The 15838-nt window shown below is 36.3% G+C and overlaps 2 protein-coding genes across 2 annotated transcripts; one reads left to right on the top strand and one right to left on the bottom strand.

The window, feature by feature from the left end:
• Positions 1-6261: 6261 nt before the first annotated feature.
• Positions 6262-11701, top strand: LOC120125934 (DEAD-box ATP-dependent RNA helicase 7-like). Its single transcript, XM_039144254.1, has 14 exons — positions 6262-6768; positions 7217-7351; positions 7447-7587; positions 7716-7827; positions 8033-8103; positions 8254-8408; positions 8509-8620; positions 8720-8821; positions 8905-8965; positions 9039-9207; positions 9285-9381; positions 9529-9623; positions 10980-11113; positions 11460-11701. The coding sequence occupies exons 1-14, from the start codon at positions 6277-6279 to the stop codon at positions 11699-11701; spliced, it is 2118 nt and encodes a 705-aa protein (XP_039000185.1). The 5' UTR covers positions 6262-6276.
• Positions 11702-13069: 1368 nt separating this feature from the next.
• Positions 13070-15817, bottom strand: LOC120125936 (alpha-L-fucosidase 1-like). The gene is made up of 3 exons (XM_039144255.1): positions 15196-15817; positions 14876-15115; positions 13070-13798 (listed from the first exon to the last, which is right to left on the bottom strand). The coding sequence occupies exons 1-3, from the start codon at positions 15735-15737 to the stop codon at positions 13114-13116; spliced, it is 1467 nt and encodes a 488-aa protein (XP_039000186.1). The 5' UTR covers positions 15738-15817; the 3' UTR covers positions 13070-13113.
• Positions 15818-15838: the final 21 nt, after the last annotated feature.

The raw sequence follows: 15838 nt of genomic DNA, 5'->3' as shown, positions 1-15838 counted from the left end.
TTGTCTTTTGGTTGAAGTAATGCAATCCATTCAAGTTTCTTTCAATTTTAGTATTTGAAACCGAGAATGACTATCACAATGCGATTCTGTCGTTGCGATTTTCATTTCGTGTTGCGATAGTCAAATTCGCGTTGCGATAGTCATTTTCGTGTTGCGATTTTCATTTTCGTGTTGCGATTTAAAGTTTCAGAAACTATTCTTCTTCTGCAAATTGAAACTTGAATTAATTGCATTACTTCAATCAAAAAACAAAATACTAAATTCACAATGTTGCAAATTTAAGTTTGAAGAATAAACTACTACTCTTTATGTTTATTGTTCATATCTTCACAGTGTAGTTTTTGGTATATCTAAATTTGTATGTTTATTGTTTTTGCAGAACTTTTATTCGGCTCAATTGACCTTAAGAAATAAAGTAAGCCTGGCCAAAACAATTGTGTCGAAGCTTTCACCTGCACAAAGAAAAATATTTGAGGATACTTGCTTCGGGTCATGGCTGAAAGTAGAACATCCGGGTGGAGATGCTATGTTAACCCATCTGTTTCAAACCATGACTAGCGATCTACCAGAGACTATATAACGTCGTGATGAAGAGATATGGTTTGATTTTCCACCGGCGTATACGTGTTTTGGGCGGGAGGAGTTTTGCTTAATCATCGGTCTACGCTTCAGACACAATGATGTAGATCGATACACTAGACATATTACCCGCCTATCATGGTTTTCCCGGGTTTTTCCTGAGCTGTCAACGGAAAATTTGAATTTACACGTGGAAGACTTGACGAGATTATTGAATAAGAAAAATGGTTTTACTCGGATGGATGACGTCGATGTTGTCCGAGTATGCCTTCTAATACTTTTGCAAGCTGACTTTTTAGGCAGAGAGGCCCGATAACCTATTCCTAATGATCTAATTAAATTGGTAGAGGACCTAAATGCATGGAACATGTTTCCGTGGGGTTCGTATCTATGGAGGGTTACATGAAATAAGTTGTCGTCTTCCTTTAATGATCGGAAAAGTTTGCGTGGCGATGGTTCCAAATACACTTTGTCAGGCTTTATTTGGGCCTTTAAGGTAATAATTTTTATATAATGTTTCCAAAATTATAATTAATTCTTTAACAATTACTAATGTTTGTTATTATATTGTTTGTAGATTTGGATATTTGAGGCCTTTCCCGCCATGCAGACATATGCATTAAAAACTTCTAATGATATTCCTAGGGCTATTTCCTGGAAGAGGAAACGGTCCTTGCATCAATGGGAAGATTTACTACCGTATACTATAATAAATAATGTAAGTTAACACATATACTACCATATGTTTATAAACAAGTTATTACTAGTACACGTTTAACTTTGTTTGAGCTTTTATATTGTTAGGAGGCCAACACTCCATTACAGAGGCTGACACCCACGGAAGCTGAGCTTGCCACTGATTGGTGGCAAGCTAGTAAGCTTTTTTTTGATGGCACGGATGATGAGAAGCCACCACTTTGAGAGCCATCACCTGATCGACCCGAATATACACCTCCACAACGAGAGTCATCACCTATTCTGTCACATCATCGAGCCTCTTCTCCACCATCACCTCATGATAGGCGACCGGAAAAGATGCCACGACGTTTATCTCCCTGTTCTCCACCTCCACGGGATGAGTTAGGAGAGTTACGTAATGAGGTCAATGCCTTGCGTGAGGAGGTCGGTACTTTACGCGATGACAATGGTGCATGGCGTGTTGAGGTGTCTACTTTACGTGGTGAGGTAGCAGCTCTACGTGAGATTGTAGCATCGTTGCAGAACAAGGTTCATATTTTACGCAACGAGGTAAGTTTAATATTTTTCATATTTAACTTGATGATAAATTTACTCGTAATTTTACTTAGATTGCTTAGTAAATTCATTCGGTTGCTGCCAATATTGTTTAACTGTTTATTCTTTAACCCTGTGAAGTTAGTATTTGTTTTTGGTTGTCTTTTGGTTGAAGTAATGCAATCCATTCAAGTTTCAATTTGCAGAAGAAGAATAGTTTATTATCGCAATACGAAAATGACTATCGTAACGCGAAAATGACTATCGCAACGAGAGAATTGCAATGCGAAATGAAAATTGCAACAACAAAATCGCAACGCGAAAATGACTATCGCAATGCGAATTTTATTATCGCAACGAAAGAATCGCAATGCGAAATGAAAATCGCATTGCGATTCTCTCGTTGCGATAGTTAAATTCGTATTGCGATAGTCAAATTCGCATTGCGATAGTCATTTTCGCGTTGCGATAATCATTTTTGCGTTGCGATAATCATTTTTGCGTTGCGATAATCATTTTCGCGTTGTGATTTTAAGTTTCAGATTCTATTCTTCTTCTGCAAATTGAAACTTGAATTAATTGCATTACTTCAATCAAAAGATAAATACTAACTTCACAGTGTTGAAAATTTAAGTTTCAAGAATAAACTACTACTCTTTATGTTGTCATTGAACCTTCACTAAACCTATATGTTGTCCTTTTAAATGTTTATATAAGTGTTTACTTCTGGAATGTTATCTGATGCAATTTGTGAACAATGATATAATAATGACTTGGGTAAATACCGTGCAAGTTTGAAATATATTTATCTTTGTTTTCACTGTTTAATATCATGTCTGTTTATTTACTGATTTATGTATTAATTTATTTTTAGCAGCCCGCTAAGGTGGATGCTCTACGTCGGGTTTTTCTTGCAAGACGGAGTTCACGCATCAGACGGCGTGCACGTGCCATTACGTCTCCGTTCACCCCAATAGTGGGAAGAATCCGTAAGAAAAAGCCTGACTCACCTGTCATCGTTCAAGAGGCCTCACCTATCGTTCAAGAGGCCCCCTATCATCCCTCAAGAGTTCCCTCCCACCGTTCAAGAGGCCACTGTCATCGTTGAAGAGGTCCCTCCCAACATTCTAGAGTCTGATTCACACGGCGTAATATATCAAATTATTGAGAAGGCCCCCTTACGTGCCGGACATGATGGATGACTGTTGGCTTTCATATAAGTTACCAGCCAGTACCATTGCGGCAGATGAAGTGGAGAGGAAACAACTACTGGAAATAATTCTGGATAATGCCCTTTGGGCTAAGACCGCAGTTGATTTTTATCTACATGAGCGGAGCCAAGGGTGTTACACTGACATATACAAACTCAACGATGATATGCATTTGTTGATTGAACGGTCTTGGTGGGGTGTATTATTAGGGGTTGAAGACAACGACTATTTCGATGAGGGGGTAAGTCTTATATTTCTTCTTATATTTCAGTTTGATTAATTTTTTTTTAATTTATGTAATTCACTAATATATGTCTTTTTTTGTAAAACAACATATTGATGCATGGGTGACACGTCTTCTAATTGTAAGGAAATTGAAGAAAAATATAAAAAAAACGCGATATACAATTATGTCGACGTCTTTTCACGTAGTTCACTTGAAGAATCAATGACAGGAATCATATGTGTTGGCTAATGGACAAGCTAAACTTTATCCTGCATGGTGGGAGGTCGATAAGGTTAGTATATTTGTTTAAATATTTTAAAGGTGTTCATAAATAAGTGCGCAATTTGAATTATTACATTTCGATGCAGGTGTTTATCCCTGTTTTGGACCGTACTCATTGGCTTCTCGTCAAGCTTCAGCTCTCATCCCTAAAGACAATAGTATATGACAACATGATAAATTACATATCATTGTCTGATTTGAGAGATATTATTAAGAGATGGAGCTCTCATTTGGCTAAATTCTTGGATGCAATTAATTATTGGACTAAGTCTGGAAACAAGAAGCCAAAGAAGTTCAATGTTACAGTTATCAGAGACGAGACCGCGCCACAAAAAAACGAAGGAAGCCAGAGAGGATTGTGGTCCTCTCGTATGCATGTGCTTGGAGCGTTTGACGATAGGAAGTACACAGTTTCTACCTCCCACCGATAGAGATAGAGATGCAGTAGGCTTGTGGTTTCGGTATTTTATGGCTAGAGCGATATATGCGAGACGCTGCCTACCTGCATCCGCGTTATGAAAGTGTCCATAAACAATTTGTAAGTCAAATGCAAGTGTTGTTAAACATATATACTCTTTTTGGTTTGAAAATGTTTGGTTAAGTAGCTAGAATTCAATAATTTGTTGTTTGTAGGTTTTAGATGTGTAGAAAGTGTTGTTGATTCAATGTTTGGTTTCTCTGCAGGTTAATCCTGAAGTGAGCTGCGTGAAATGGATGTATGGGTGCAAAAGTTGATTCAATAATTGATGAGGAAATAATTCATTATTATTTTTTGATTGTTTAATTGATTTGTAAATGTTGATTTGTTTAATTGATGTATACATAATTATTATTTGTGCTTGTTTAATTGATTGAAATGTAATAGTTGATTTGTTGATTTCAATCTGCATTATGTTGAATGCAAAACAGACTATCGCAACGCGGAAATGACTATCGCAACGAGAGAATCGCAATGCGAAAATGAAAATCGCAACACGAAACTAAATTCGCGTTGCGATTTTTATTTTCGCATTGTGATTCACTCGTTGCGATTTTCATTTCGCATTGCGATTCTCTCGTTGCGACAGTCATTTCCGCGTTGCGATAGTCAATTCCGCGTTGCGATAGTCATTTATGTGTTGCGATAGCCATATTCGCGTTGCGATTTCCACATTGCGATAGTAAAATGAATGTCTAATAAGTGATAACAACTGAACATATCATAGCAATGTTCAAACTCAAGTTACTAATACATGCCTAACTGGAAATGTTAAAAGTTCACACATAATATACACATAATACAACGTTTGCATTTAAAAATCACCTAAGTTAACAGTCCTAAAAGGTGAAGCCGGTTGTGATTGGGATTTTGATGAGGATCCATATTTTGGTAGAGGAAAAGATGATTGTGATGGCACTGGTGATCCACATGTCAACCTTGTATGACCACTTTCCTTGCACCGACTACATGTCGATCTCTTCTTCTCTTCACCCTTAGACGGTATACGATCGTGACTTTTTGGTCGGCCAGGTAGCCTTCTGTCCATTGCTGGTGGCAAAACTGTTTGTAAGTCATCTGGTATATCCCACTCAGAAGGATGTGGAATAGGGTAGACAATCTCAACATAAGTCTGTCGATATACATATTCGCATTGCGATAGTCAGATTCGCATTGCGATTTACGTATTCGCATTGCGATTTACGTAATCGCATTGCGATTTACGTAATCGCATTGCGATTTTCCAAATTCGCGTTGCGAATTACGTATTCGTATTGCGAATTAGGAAAATCGCAAGGCGAATTTGGAAAATCGCAATGCGATAGTAAGAATCGCGTTGCGAATCTGGAAACTGATTTACGATACCAGAGATCGCGTTGCGAATTATCGATCGTATTGCGATTTAGTTGGTCATTTTGGCAAATCCAAAAAAAGTTGGTTAAAATCGTATATTATAAGGTATTTTTTGTCACTGAGGTTATTTTCTCAATATAATATATGGGATGGTATATATTTTCATAAAATAAAACATAGAAGGACTAAAATGTAAGTTAAGTTTCAATTTGGTGATCATTATCGCAGTTTATTGAAAGTTTGAAACGATTTCGTGATAATAATTCGTGACGACGTCAGAAAAGAAAGTGAAGGTCTATTAGTTTAATCTACTGTATATCATATCATATATATCTTTCGGAAAGGAGATATCGGTCTCGCGTTCAATCAAAATTAAATTCAATAATTTGAGTTTAACGATGAATATTTGTAAAATTAAGTGATCCAGCTTGACAAAATATAAAAAAATATAAAGTACTATTGAGTAAAATACAAATAAAAATTATCCAATTATTAAGAAGATTATAAAGAAATCATTTGATTTAAAAAAACTAAAAATAAGTCAATTAATTAATTGAATTACATGTTTGTAACTTTTTAAATGTAGTGACCTTTTTATAAGTTTACATAGTTGAGAGATGGATGGCGTATTTTACCCAATATTATTACTATTACTATTATTATTATTATTATTATTATTATTATTATTATTATTATTATTATTATTATTATTATTATTATTATTATTATTATTATTATTATTATTTCCCTCCCGCGTTTAACGGCCACAAACATTTGCTGCACTGAGAGAAACAAACTCCCTCGCGGAGACATTCTCGCATATTTCGTTTTCTACACAGATCTTCAAGACTCTTTGATTTAATTATTATCATGATTATTCAAAGCTTTTGAATTTTCAGTGCGTAACAAGAAATATGCCTTCTATAGCTTTATGTGATCTGAAAAACAAGAAAGAAAAGAAGAAAATCGCTCTAAAAAATCCAGAAATCGAGAAAAAAGTGAAGAAACTGAAGGAACCTACGATCAAGGAAGAGGAAAATGGTTTGGAGGTGAAGAATATGAAGAAGAAGCGAAAGGTGTCGGAGCTCCACTTGGAAGAGGATAGCGAGACGAGCTTGGAGGTCGTTAAGCCGATAGATGTGAAGGTGAAGGTGAAACTGAAATTGAAGGAGAAAAAGAAGAAGAAAAACAAGGCCAAGGTGGAGGAAGAGGAAGATGGAGATAAAGAAGAAGAAGATGAAGGTGAAACTGAGGATCCGAATGCGATTTCGAGATTTCGGGTCTCGGAAGCGGTTAGAAAGAAACTTGAGTCGAAGGGGATCGAGTCGTTCTTTCCTATTCAGGCCATGACTTTCAATGTTATTCTTAATGGAACTGATTTGGTTGGCCGCGCTCGTACTGGTCAGGTGTGATATTCGTTTTATTGATAAATGTTTCAACTTAATTTTTGACTGCTCATTTCTGATCTAATTTTACCATTGTATACGTATTTATCATTTGATAACAACAATGATTTCCTTTCTTCTTCTTTTTTTATAGTAAACGCAAGGTTTCCATGAGATGAATTTGTTTGTGTAGAATTAACTATCAACTCCATAATCTCAGGAATTGGATTGATATGATTTATGAAGGAACCTTTTTGTTACAAAAGAATGCATGTGAAGTACATGGTTTTAATCGTTTTCTCTGTTTTCCTTGTTTAGAAGTTTAACTGTGATTGATGCTTCATGGCTGAAAGCTGTGTTGGCTTGGTCGAAATTTGTTAGTTCTATTCAAACCATTGGTGTGCTTGTGCGACTGTTTCTAGAAGTCATCTTCTTAAGTAGTACATTAACGTTGTTTGCTATTGTGCAGGGTAAGACACTGGCCTTTGTGTTGCCTATATTGGAGTCTTTAACCAACGGGTCTGCAAAAGCATCAAGGAAGACTGGATATGGCAGGGCACCAAGTGTTCTGGTACTTTTACCAACTAGGGAATTGGCTAAACAGGTACAGTACCACAAATCTAATTCTCTGGACGTCAGATTCTTTGATAGTGCCTTTTTGGTTGTGAAGTTTATGCTGATTAACCCGTTTGTTTCTAGGTTTTTGAGGACTTTGAAGTTTATGGGGAGGTTTCAGGGTTGACATCAGGCTGCTTATATGGAGGAGCCCCCTACCACACCCAAGAGATGAAACTGAAGAGAGGAGTTGATATAGTTGTTGGGACACCAGGCCGCATAAAGGTAACCTGTTCTTGATATTTAGTGAAGAGGTTTTGTTAGTTTTAGAGATGTCATTAAACTCAATATCTATTCTATTTAAATACTTTTACTATTTGATGATGATAAATGTGCTAGTGCAAATGTTGCAGGATCACATTGAGAGGGGGAATATTCACTTAGGTTCATTGAAGTTTCGAGTTCTTGATGAGGCGGATGAAATGTTGAGAATGGGATTTGTTGATGATGTTGAACTTATATTAGGTATGCATATTACTGACTGCTGTTTTACTTTTCCCCCTTAGGTGATATAATTTTCTCGACGTCCATACCATATTAGAGATGTAGAACACATTAGAAAGTTATGCACTGACATAATTGTACCTTTATTCCAATTATTGACACCATTTATACCTGCGTGCAACACTCTACTGTCTGATTTTCTTAGAGTAAGTTGTTACTTTTCCAGGCAAGGTAGAGGATGCAAGTAAAGTTCAGACACTTCTTTTTAGTGCCACCTTGCCGGACTGGGTGAAGGGTGTATGTTCCTCAACTGTTTTCATGCATTGTAGTATTTTTATCATCCCCGTATCTGCTCCATCTATTAGAACGTGAATTAAAGATGCAACTTGGATTTCTTCCTCTTCAATTATACTGCTAGTCATGAACTTTATTCCTTTCCATTGCCAGATTGCAACAAGATTTCTTAAAACAAGTAAGAAAACTGTTGATCTTGTTGGTAATGAGAAGATGAAAGCTAGTACCAGTGTTAGGCATATTGTCTTACCCTGTTCTAAGTCAGCAAGATCACAGCTGATCCCAGATATTATCCGTTGTTATAGCAGGTTGGTTTATGGTTTTAAAATAATTTAGGGCGACAATTTGGATTACATTTGATGATTTGGCTTAGTTGTTTTCTTCATTTCTCCTGCGGATATAATTCAGCGGTGGACGTACTATTATATTCACCGAGACAAAGGATTCTGCTTCTGAGTTTTCCGGCTTATTGCCTGGATCCCGTGCTTTGCATGGGGACATACAGCAGGCCCAACGTGAGGTAGAGCCTTATCTAGAGTATATCATTTTTCATGCTTTTTCTCAAGCAAAACGGATCCTGATGTTTTACAATTTCTCATTTTTGGTACAATCCTTGCAGGTCACCCTTAATGGGTTCCGGTCGGGCAAATTCATGACATTAGTGGCTACAAATGTGGCAGCACGAGGATTAGATATCAATGATGTTCAGTTAATTATCCAGGTATATTTGGATACTCATGTTTTTCGAAAGTTTGCGATGTGTTAGTGATTCCTTAATGTTTAATATCATTGAATCTATTACAGTGTGAGCCTCCTCGTGATGTAGAAGCATATATTCATCGGTCTGGACGAACAGGGAGAGCAGGTATATACCATAAGTTTGCTTCTTTTTTTCTGAAAAAAGATTGAGATGATACTGAAAATTTACTAAATTTTAGGCAATACTGGAGTTGCTGTCATGCTTTTTGATCCTAAAAGGTCAAGCATATCTAAAATAGAAAGAGAATCTGGTGTGAAATTTGAGCATATATCTGCTCCTCGGCCAGTTGATGTTGCTAAATCTGCTGGTCTTGAAGCGGCAAAACTAATAACAGAAGTCTCTGACAGGTACACTTGCTAATGATGTTATTTTATCTCTTCTTTGTAAGTTGTCAACTCCGATCTTAACCTGTTTGAGATTGCAGTGTAATTCCTGCCTTCAAGTCCGTTGCTCGGGACCTATTGGCAACGTCTGGTCTATCAGCAGAAGATCTACTTGCCAAAGCACTAGCCAAGGCTGCAGTGAGTTTTTATCCTCATACATGATTCATCTCTTGATTTTCTTCATATTATGGATCACATTTACTGTTTGTTGGATTGTTCAAATGAAAATTTATCTCTGGTTTCCATTTTCGGTTGAAAAGACCCAATTCTTGCATTATTTTTCAGGGTTATTCCGAAATAAAGTGTAGATCCCTTCTAACATCAATGGAGAATTATGTTACATTACTTCTTGAAGCTCGAAAACCCATTTACACACTTTCGTAAGTTCATGAAACTTTTTCCATTTGTGTACCTTTGTAATTGATATAATGTAAGCAAAAGAGAGATTATATCTGTAGCAACTTAAGGACTTTAAAATTCTTAAAAACAAGGAATTCTATTCTCTTATTGCAAATCTCAAGATACTTCTTTGTCTCAATGAACTCTAACATTATTGTTTGATACTTTGAATTAACAGTTGAAAAACAGAGGAGACTAAGGAAAAAAATTGGGGTTATAAAACTGAGTCTTTTAGAGGGAAGTAATACTCAATTTCTATTATTTTAATTGCTCTGAAAAAAGCTCTATCTAAATAAGGGAAGAAATGATCTTTTCTCTTACTATCCTTTCATTTTTCTTCTTACTGCAACCCAAACATAGGATAAGAGTTGAAATTAAAGTAGGTTAGCTCCGCACTGGTTTCAGTCATATCGGGTAGTGCACGCCATTCCAATAGTAAACCGATGTTGCGGAAGACGACTATCGGATAGAGCAAAATCGCAACTGATAATTTGAGAAAATAAAGATAAAAGAGACACAAAATTTACGTGGAAAACCCCTAAATAATATAGGGTAAAAACCACGAGCAACGGTAGAAGAATTTCACTATGAGAAAATAGGAATTACAACTTCTTTCAATCTACCAAGGAGAAAACAATGATAATTCTCTCTTGATAAAAAGGAGAAAACAACTCTCAAGAAACTCTCTAAATTCTCTCTAGTATTGGAAGAAAGCTAGAATGCTTTTGGAATAGTTTTGAAGCTAAATGAGATAGGGTATTTATAGTTGAAGCTTTAAGGACTAATTTGTAAATACCATAAATTACAATGACTAAAATTGAGGTTCTATCATTTCTAAAATTCAGCAAAATCAAACTCGTTTTTTACTACACAATTCGGTGGAGATAAGTTTATTTTTTTCAACATTTGCATGCTACTTTCGGTGCATGCATATTAAATTTTCAACAACCGAAACATCAACCTCTCAACTCTGCGTCAGTGAAAATTTTGATTAGTATCGGTTGCACTGACTCGTTCCGTTCAATTCACACCGGCTGGAATAATGTGCACTGGCTGCTGCATGGCTAAGGTTGAAATATCAGGTATTAATAAGATTAGCAAAACTAACTATATAAATCTGAAGTAGTAACTACAATATCACACGAGAATCAAATAGTAACTACTTAGATGATAGAGTTCTCCCATAGTCCCATTTGAATGTGTTATCCTAACTATATGAAATAATCTAAATCTATAATGTCATTCTAACCTTGTTGAAACTATTTATTTATTTGTCCCATTAATCTTTTATTTTTGTTGTTGAAATCTCTGAGTTTGATTCGTTTTTCATTTATCAGGTATGTTTTTGCCGTGTTGAAAAGATTCTTGCCAGAGGAAAAGGTTCAGTCAGTGCAGGGTCTGACCCTTACTGCTGATGGAACGGGTGCAGTCTTTGATGTTGCAGAAGAAGATGTGGAAAAATTTCTTGCTAGTATTTCCCCCCCACTTTTCTCTACTTCCTGGTTTGATAGACATATTAGTGTTGAGGGATCTCTCATTTGCACCTCAGAGAAGAGTGCAGGGTCTGAGGATCATGCAGGACGTAGTATGTTCATCGTAGTTTACCTTGCGATGGCGAGGACCGACTTACCGAGTCGAAAAATCTTGGAAAACCAACTGATCCTGCACTATCCCATAAGAGGGAATTATGGTGCATCACTAGCATTCTCATTATTTTGATTGGAGCATCATTTCCCCATATAATGTGTAAAAGTTTCTCTTATGTAAATGGTGTTGATTGATCATGACACCTTCTATTTATTGCCTTTTGGATTCAGGTGCTGAAAATGCAGCGAATGTTACATTAGAGGTGATGAAGAAAGAATTGCCACGTTTACAAGAGAGAAATCAGTCAAGAGGGAGACTCGGTGGCGGACAGGGTGGTTTCGGTGATCGAAATGGTGGTGGTGGTAGGTTCTCTGGCGGCAGAGGTGTCCGAGGAGGATTTTCTGATAGAAGAAATGATAGATTTCCGGGTGGTGGTGGTGGTCGAGGTCGCTATAATAGCAAGAAATGGTGAGGGCATCAAAATGGAAATGGCTGGCTTTGTAGGCAAAATTTTGCCTGTGGAATTTTATCTATTTTTGCCTCTCAATCTCTGTTTTGTCTTTTGTTCTTCGATTTATAAGATCATTCGGTGTTTCTTATGTGTTGGTGAAGATGTAATTGCATCTAAGCATGTTCTCTTTGCCTGCAATCACTGCATTCTGCATTTAACAAGGAGAAACATAGTTAGATAAATCTAAATAAAATAACAAAAATTAAATATTTAGGTAAAAAGGTAACTTTTACCCTGTAGTAAACTCAATTTACTACTTTTATCTCTATCGTGTTTTCGCATCAATTTAGCCATCGACGTTCCTCAATTACATTATTCTAAACGCTACCCTGACTTAAACCCCTAAACCCTAAATTATAACATCTAAACCATAAATTATATCATGTTTATAATTTAGGGTTTTACGTTAAGTGTATAGAATGATACAATTGAGCAAACTTTGAGGGTTAAATTGATGCGAAAATAAAATAGGGGCGAAAGTGATAAATTGGGTCTACTACAGGGGAAAATGTGATCCTTAAACCAAATATTTAAATAGAAAAAATAATTAATTTGAAATATAAATAAATTAACAAAATTGGATATTCATATTATATTATTTTTAACGTAGTTTACTATCATATGAATTATGTTTTTAAATATTTATTAGTTTACATTTAAATAAAATAAATTACATATGTAAAATAAATCAATCAACCCGGAGATAAAAAAAATTAATGTTATTTTTCAAAATCACGGGTTCAAGCATTAAGAATGTAAACATCTAATGTCAAATAATCAAATAATCAAGAATATTTTTTTCTATTTAAAAGTTTAGAATTTAATGACTTAGTCATTAGTTATCCGGTTTTATTATATATATAATTAAATAAATAAAATTAAATATTTAAAAAAGAAAAAAAAAACTAATTTTAAATATAAATAAATTAAAAATATGCATATTTATGCCATTAATTTTAAAGTAGTTTAATTTTATATGTGATCTATTTTGAAATGTTTATTAATTTAAGATTAAGTAAAATTATAAAATTATATACTCAGTGATTGGTTAGGCGGGGTAAAAATTTAAAATGACCATATATTTTAGATTTTTTTCCTGTATTTTCTATTAAAAAAATTGTTTTTGCCTCACCTAGAATTTTATGAATTCAAATTCACCCCTTAAAATTTTATAAATTCAAATTTATCCCTTTGACATAAAATTTTATTATATAGTAACTTTTAAAAATTAATTTGACGTTTAAACTTATGTAATACATATTAATCATTCAATTCGATTTGATATAATATTAGTATTTGGTAGTAGTGCAATATCAAAGCCAAACGAGATTTCAAACGTGGATTTTATTTCAACCAGATTCATTACTTTGTTACTAAAAAATAAGATGGCGATCCGGTTTCCAATACGGATCGAAATGCAAACCGACAGAAGATATCAAAGGCAATCCCTTTGATTCCTTTATTATGATCCTCACATCGCCACCGTGAATCACCTCTCCAAGCCTATGAAGCCTCTTGTATCCGACGGTGGTCCCTTCCACAAGTTTCTTGCCATCCACGTAAATTCCATGCCGCACGATCCTTTGACCCAATCCGATCGGTTCTTGGATTCTCACCACATTGAATCCCGTCCCTCCATTGGGTACCCTCATTTCAATCCAATGGTCCCCATTACCATCCTCACTTGGTGACCAATACGTCCAAATATGGTCATCGTCCAACACATTCTCCGGTCCAAAGCCTCCACCCCTGCCCCCTCTTTGGCTGCTGGCTTTTACGGGACTGTTCTCGGCCAAATCGACGCCAAATATCGTGTCGATCGCGGTCCGGAATTGCTTTAACCTGTGAACGTCGGGTTTGGATATGAGACCGGTCGTGTTGGGTGGCACATTGAGTAACATGACGCAGTTTCGACCGACGGAGTTGTAGTAAATCTCCAGGAGTTGGCTTAGTTTCTTTGGTGACTCCGATTTGTGCCAAAACCATCCCTTTCGGATCGATACATCACACTCGGCGGGTAGCCAATTGGTTCCTTCGGGGTCGCCCGTATTGAGATAGCTGCATTATTGAAATAAGGATGCTATTAATCACAATTATCACATGGATTCCTTTATTGCTAGAAAATGATACGCCTCCTAATCAATCAAGGTAGATATCTTATTATTGGGAAACGATACATTTCATGATTTTATTGGATTATTTTTTGGGTAAACTACGAATTTAGTATTTAAACTATCAGTTTTGGTCCGTTCCAGTACCTACACTTTCAATTTTTTCAAAATCATACCTAACGTCTAGTTTTCGTTTCATTTTAGTACCCGCTGTTAAGAACTTAACGCGTTTAGTACCTAAACTATTAGTTTTGGTCCGTTTTGGTACCTATACTTTCAATTTCCCCCCAAAAATTACTGTTAAATTTTAAACATGTGTATTAAAATAAAACAAAAACTGAATTTTAGGTATGATTTTCAAAAATTTAAAGTTTATATACTAAAATATACCAAAACTGATAGTTAAGATATTAAACGCATAATTTACTCTTATTTTTTAATTTTTAGATTTGGAGTGGGTTTTAACGAATTTTGTGAAGTGGATAGTTAGAATTGAAATAGAATCGGATCCCTTAAGTAATTTCTTAAGTAAGATTCTCAGTGCTAATCTTGGTGAATAGAAGAAACTATGTTGAGAGGGTCGTCTTCGTCTCTATAATATCATATTCATATTAATCAATTACATCAATTTTATCGAATAAAAATTGAGGGAAAAAATATGTGTTGAGTCGAGAAAAATTTAAAGGAGATCAAACAACAGCAAAAATCGAGATAAGTCGAAAACATAAAAAAAAAAACCCTTCTATTTTCAGGTCAGGATCGGAGCAGAATGCCCATTCCCAAGTAGGGTCCATTCCCCATAAATCAAAAGGACCAATTTTTCAATTTTCGTAAGTTACAGATACAAATCATAATTAAGCCAATAATTGACTGAGGTTAAAAAGGTGATTAGCAAGGAGAAAAAGGAAAAGGCTTTTCCTTAAATGAGTGATTTTTCATGCTAATGTGTTGTTATCTTACTTGCAAGTTTGCAGTTACTGTTCCATATTAGGAAATAGTTTTTGAAGTTTAGAAGTTGGCTTACTCAATAATGCTTCCGTTTCCAATTGACAACAAGGTGCTATTGATGGTCGACCAGCTCGTGTTTCCGGCGAATCCGTGCTCGTTCCCGACCCACCGCACGTCGGGACCGGCGTCGGAAAATATATTGATCGAACCCTGCAACTCTCTCGCCATTGCAAACCAATCCGTGAAGTAATAAGACATGTTCTTCGCATTTTTACCCTTAGCTCCATCGAACCATATCTCGTTAACACTCCCATATCTGCCGAATCCAAGGCAGTAGATTTACATGAAAGATCAATAAAGTTAAAGACAAGAAGGGTTTTGATATTTTGATCTTACTGGGTGAGCAATTCTTGTAGCTGAGCTAAGTAGTATTCGTTGTACTCCAAATCATGACCGTATCTTCGATCGTGACGGTCCCACGGCGAGAGGTACAATCCGGCATCGAGACCGGCAGCCTCGACGGCCTTGACGAACTCGTGCACCACGTCACCGCGGCCATTTTTCCAGGGACTCGAGATAACCGAGTGATCAGTGTATTTGGAAGGCCACAAGCAGAAGCCGTCGTGGTGTTTTGCAGTGAGGATCATTAGAGAAATCCCTGCCTCGGCGGCTACGGTGACCCATTGTGTGGTGTCGAGACCGGAAGGGTTGAAAATCGCGGGGTTTTCCTTGCCGGTGCCCCATTCGGAGTCCGTGAACGTGTTGACACCGAAGTGGAGGAACATGATGAGCTCTCTTTGCTGCCATTTGAGTTGGGAAAATGTTGGAAGTGGCAGCACCGGAAGCGGTGGCGTTGGGACTTGTTCTCGCCGTGAAATGGCCACATGTGAGAGCTCAAGTATTGTGATTACGCACAAAGAACACCACAACTTAGCCATTAAAGCTTATTGTCCTTTTGCTTTTTTCAACCCTCATTGCCTGTCTTTTTATACGTTGATAATGGAGAAGTGGGGCAAAAAGCTTAAGATGCGAATGCAAA

The sequence above is a fragment of the Hibiscus syriacus genome, unplaced genomic scaffold (genome assembly GCF_006381635.1).
Source record: "Hibiscus syriacus cultivar Baekdansim isolate YM2019G1 unplaced genomic scaffold, ASM638163v2 tig00110447_pilon, whole genome shotgun sequence".
Taxonomy (NCBI): domain Eukaryota; kingdom Viridiplantae; phylum Streptophyta; class Magnoliopsida; order Malvales; family Malvaceae; genus Hibiscus; species Hibiscus syriacus.
The sequence above is the reverse complement of the archived record's forward strand: the minus strand, read 5'-3'. Positions and strand labels throughout refer to the sequence as shown.

Bases quoted from the DNA above. Each gene is read 5' to 3' on its own strand.
- LOC120125934 (XM_039144254.1), top strand. From the start codon at position 6,277: ATGCCTTCTATAGCTTTATGTGATCTGAAAAACAAGAAAGAAAAGAAG. The intron at 8,409-8,508 runs GTTGGTTTATGG...GATATAATTCAG, and splicing joins ATTATCCGTTGTTATAGCAG to CGGTGGACGTACTATTATAT. The intron at 9,382-9,528 runs GTGAGTTTTTAT...ATTATTTTTCAG, and splicing joins AAGCACTAGCCAAGGCTGCA to GGTTATTCCGAAATAAAGTG.
- LOC120125936 (XM_039144255.1), bottom strand. From the start codon at position 15,737: ATGGCTAAGTTGTGGTGTTCTTTGTGCGTAATCACAATACTTGAGCTC. The intron at 15,116-15,195 runs GTAAGATCAAAA...TGGATTCGGCAG, and splicing joins CTACAAGAATTGCTCACCCA to ATATGGGAGTGTTAACGAGA. The intron at 13,799-14,875 runs GTAAGCCAACTT...TCAATAATGCAG, and splicing joins GGAAACGGAAGCATTATTGA to CTATCTCAATACGGGCGACC.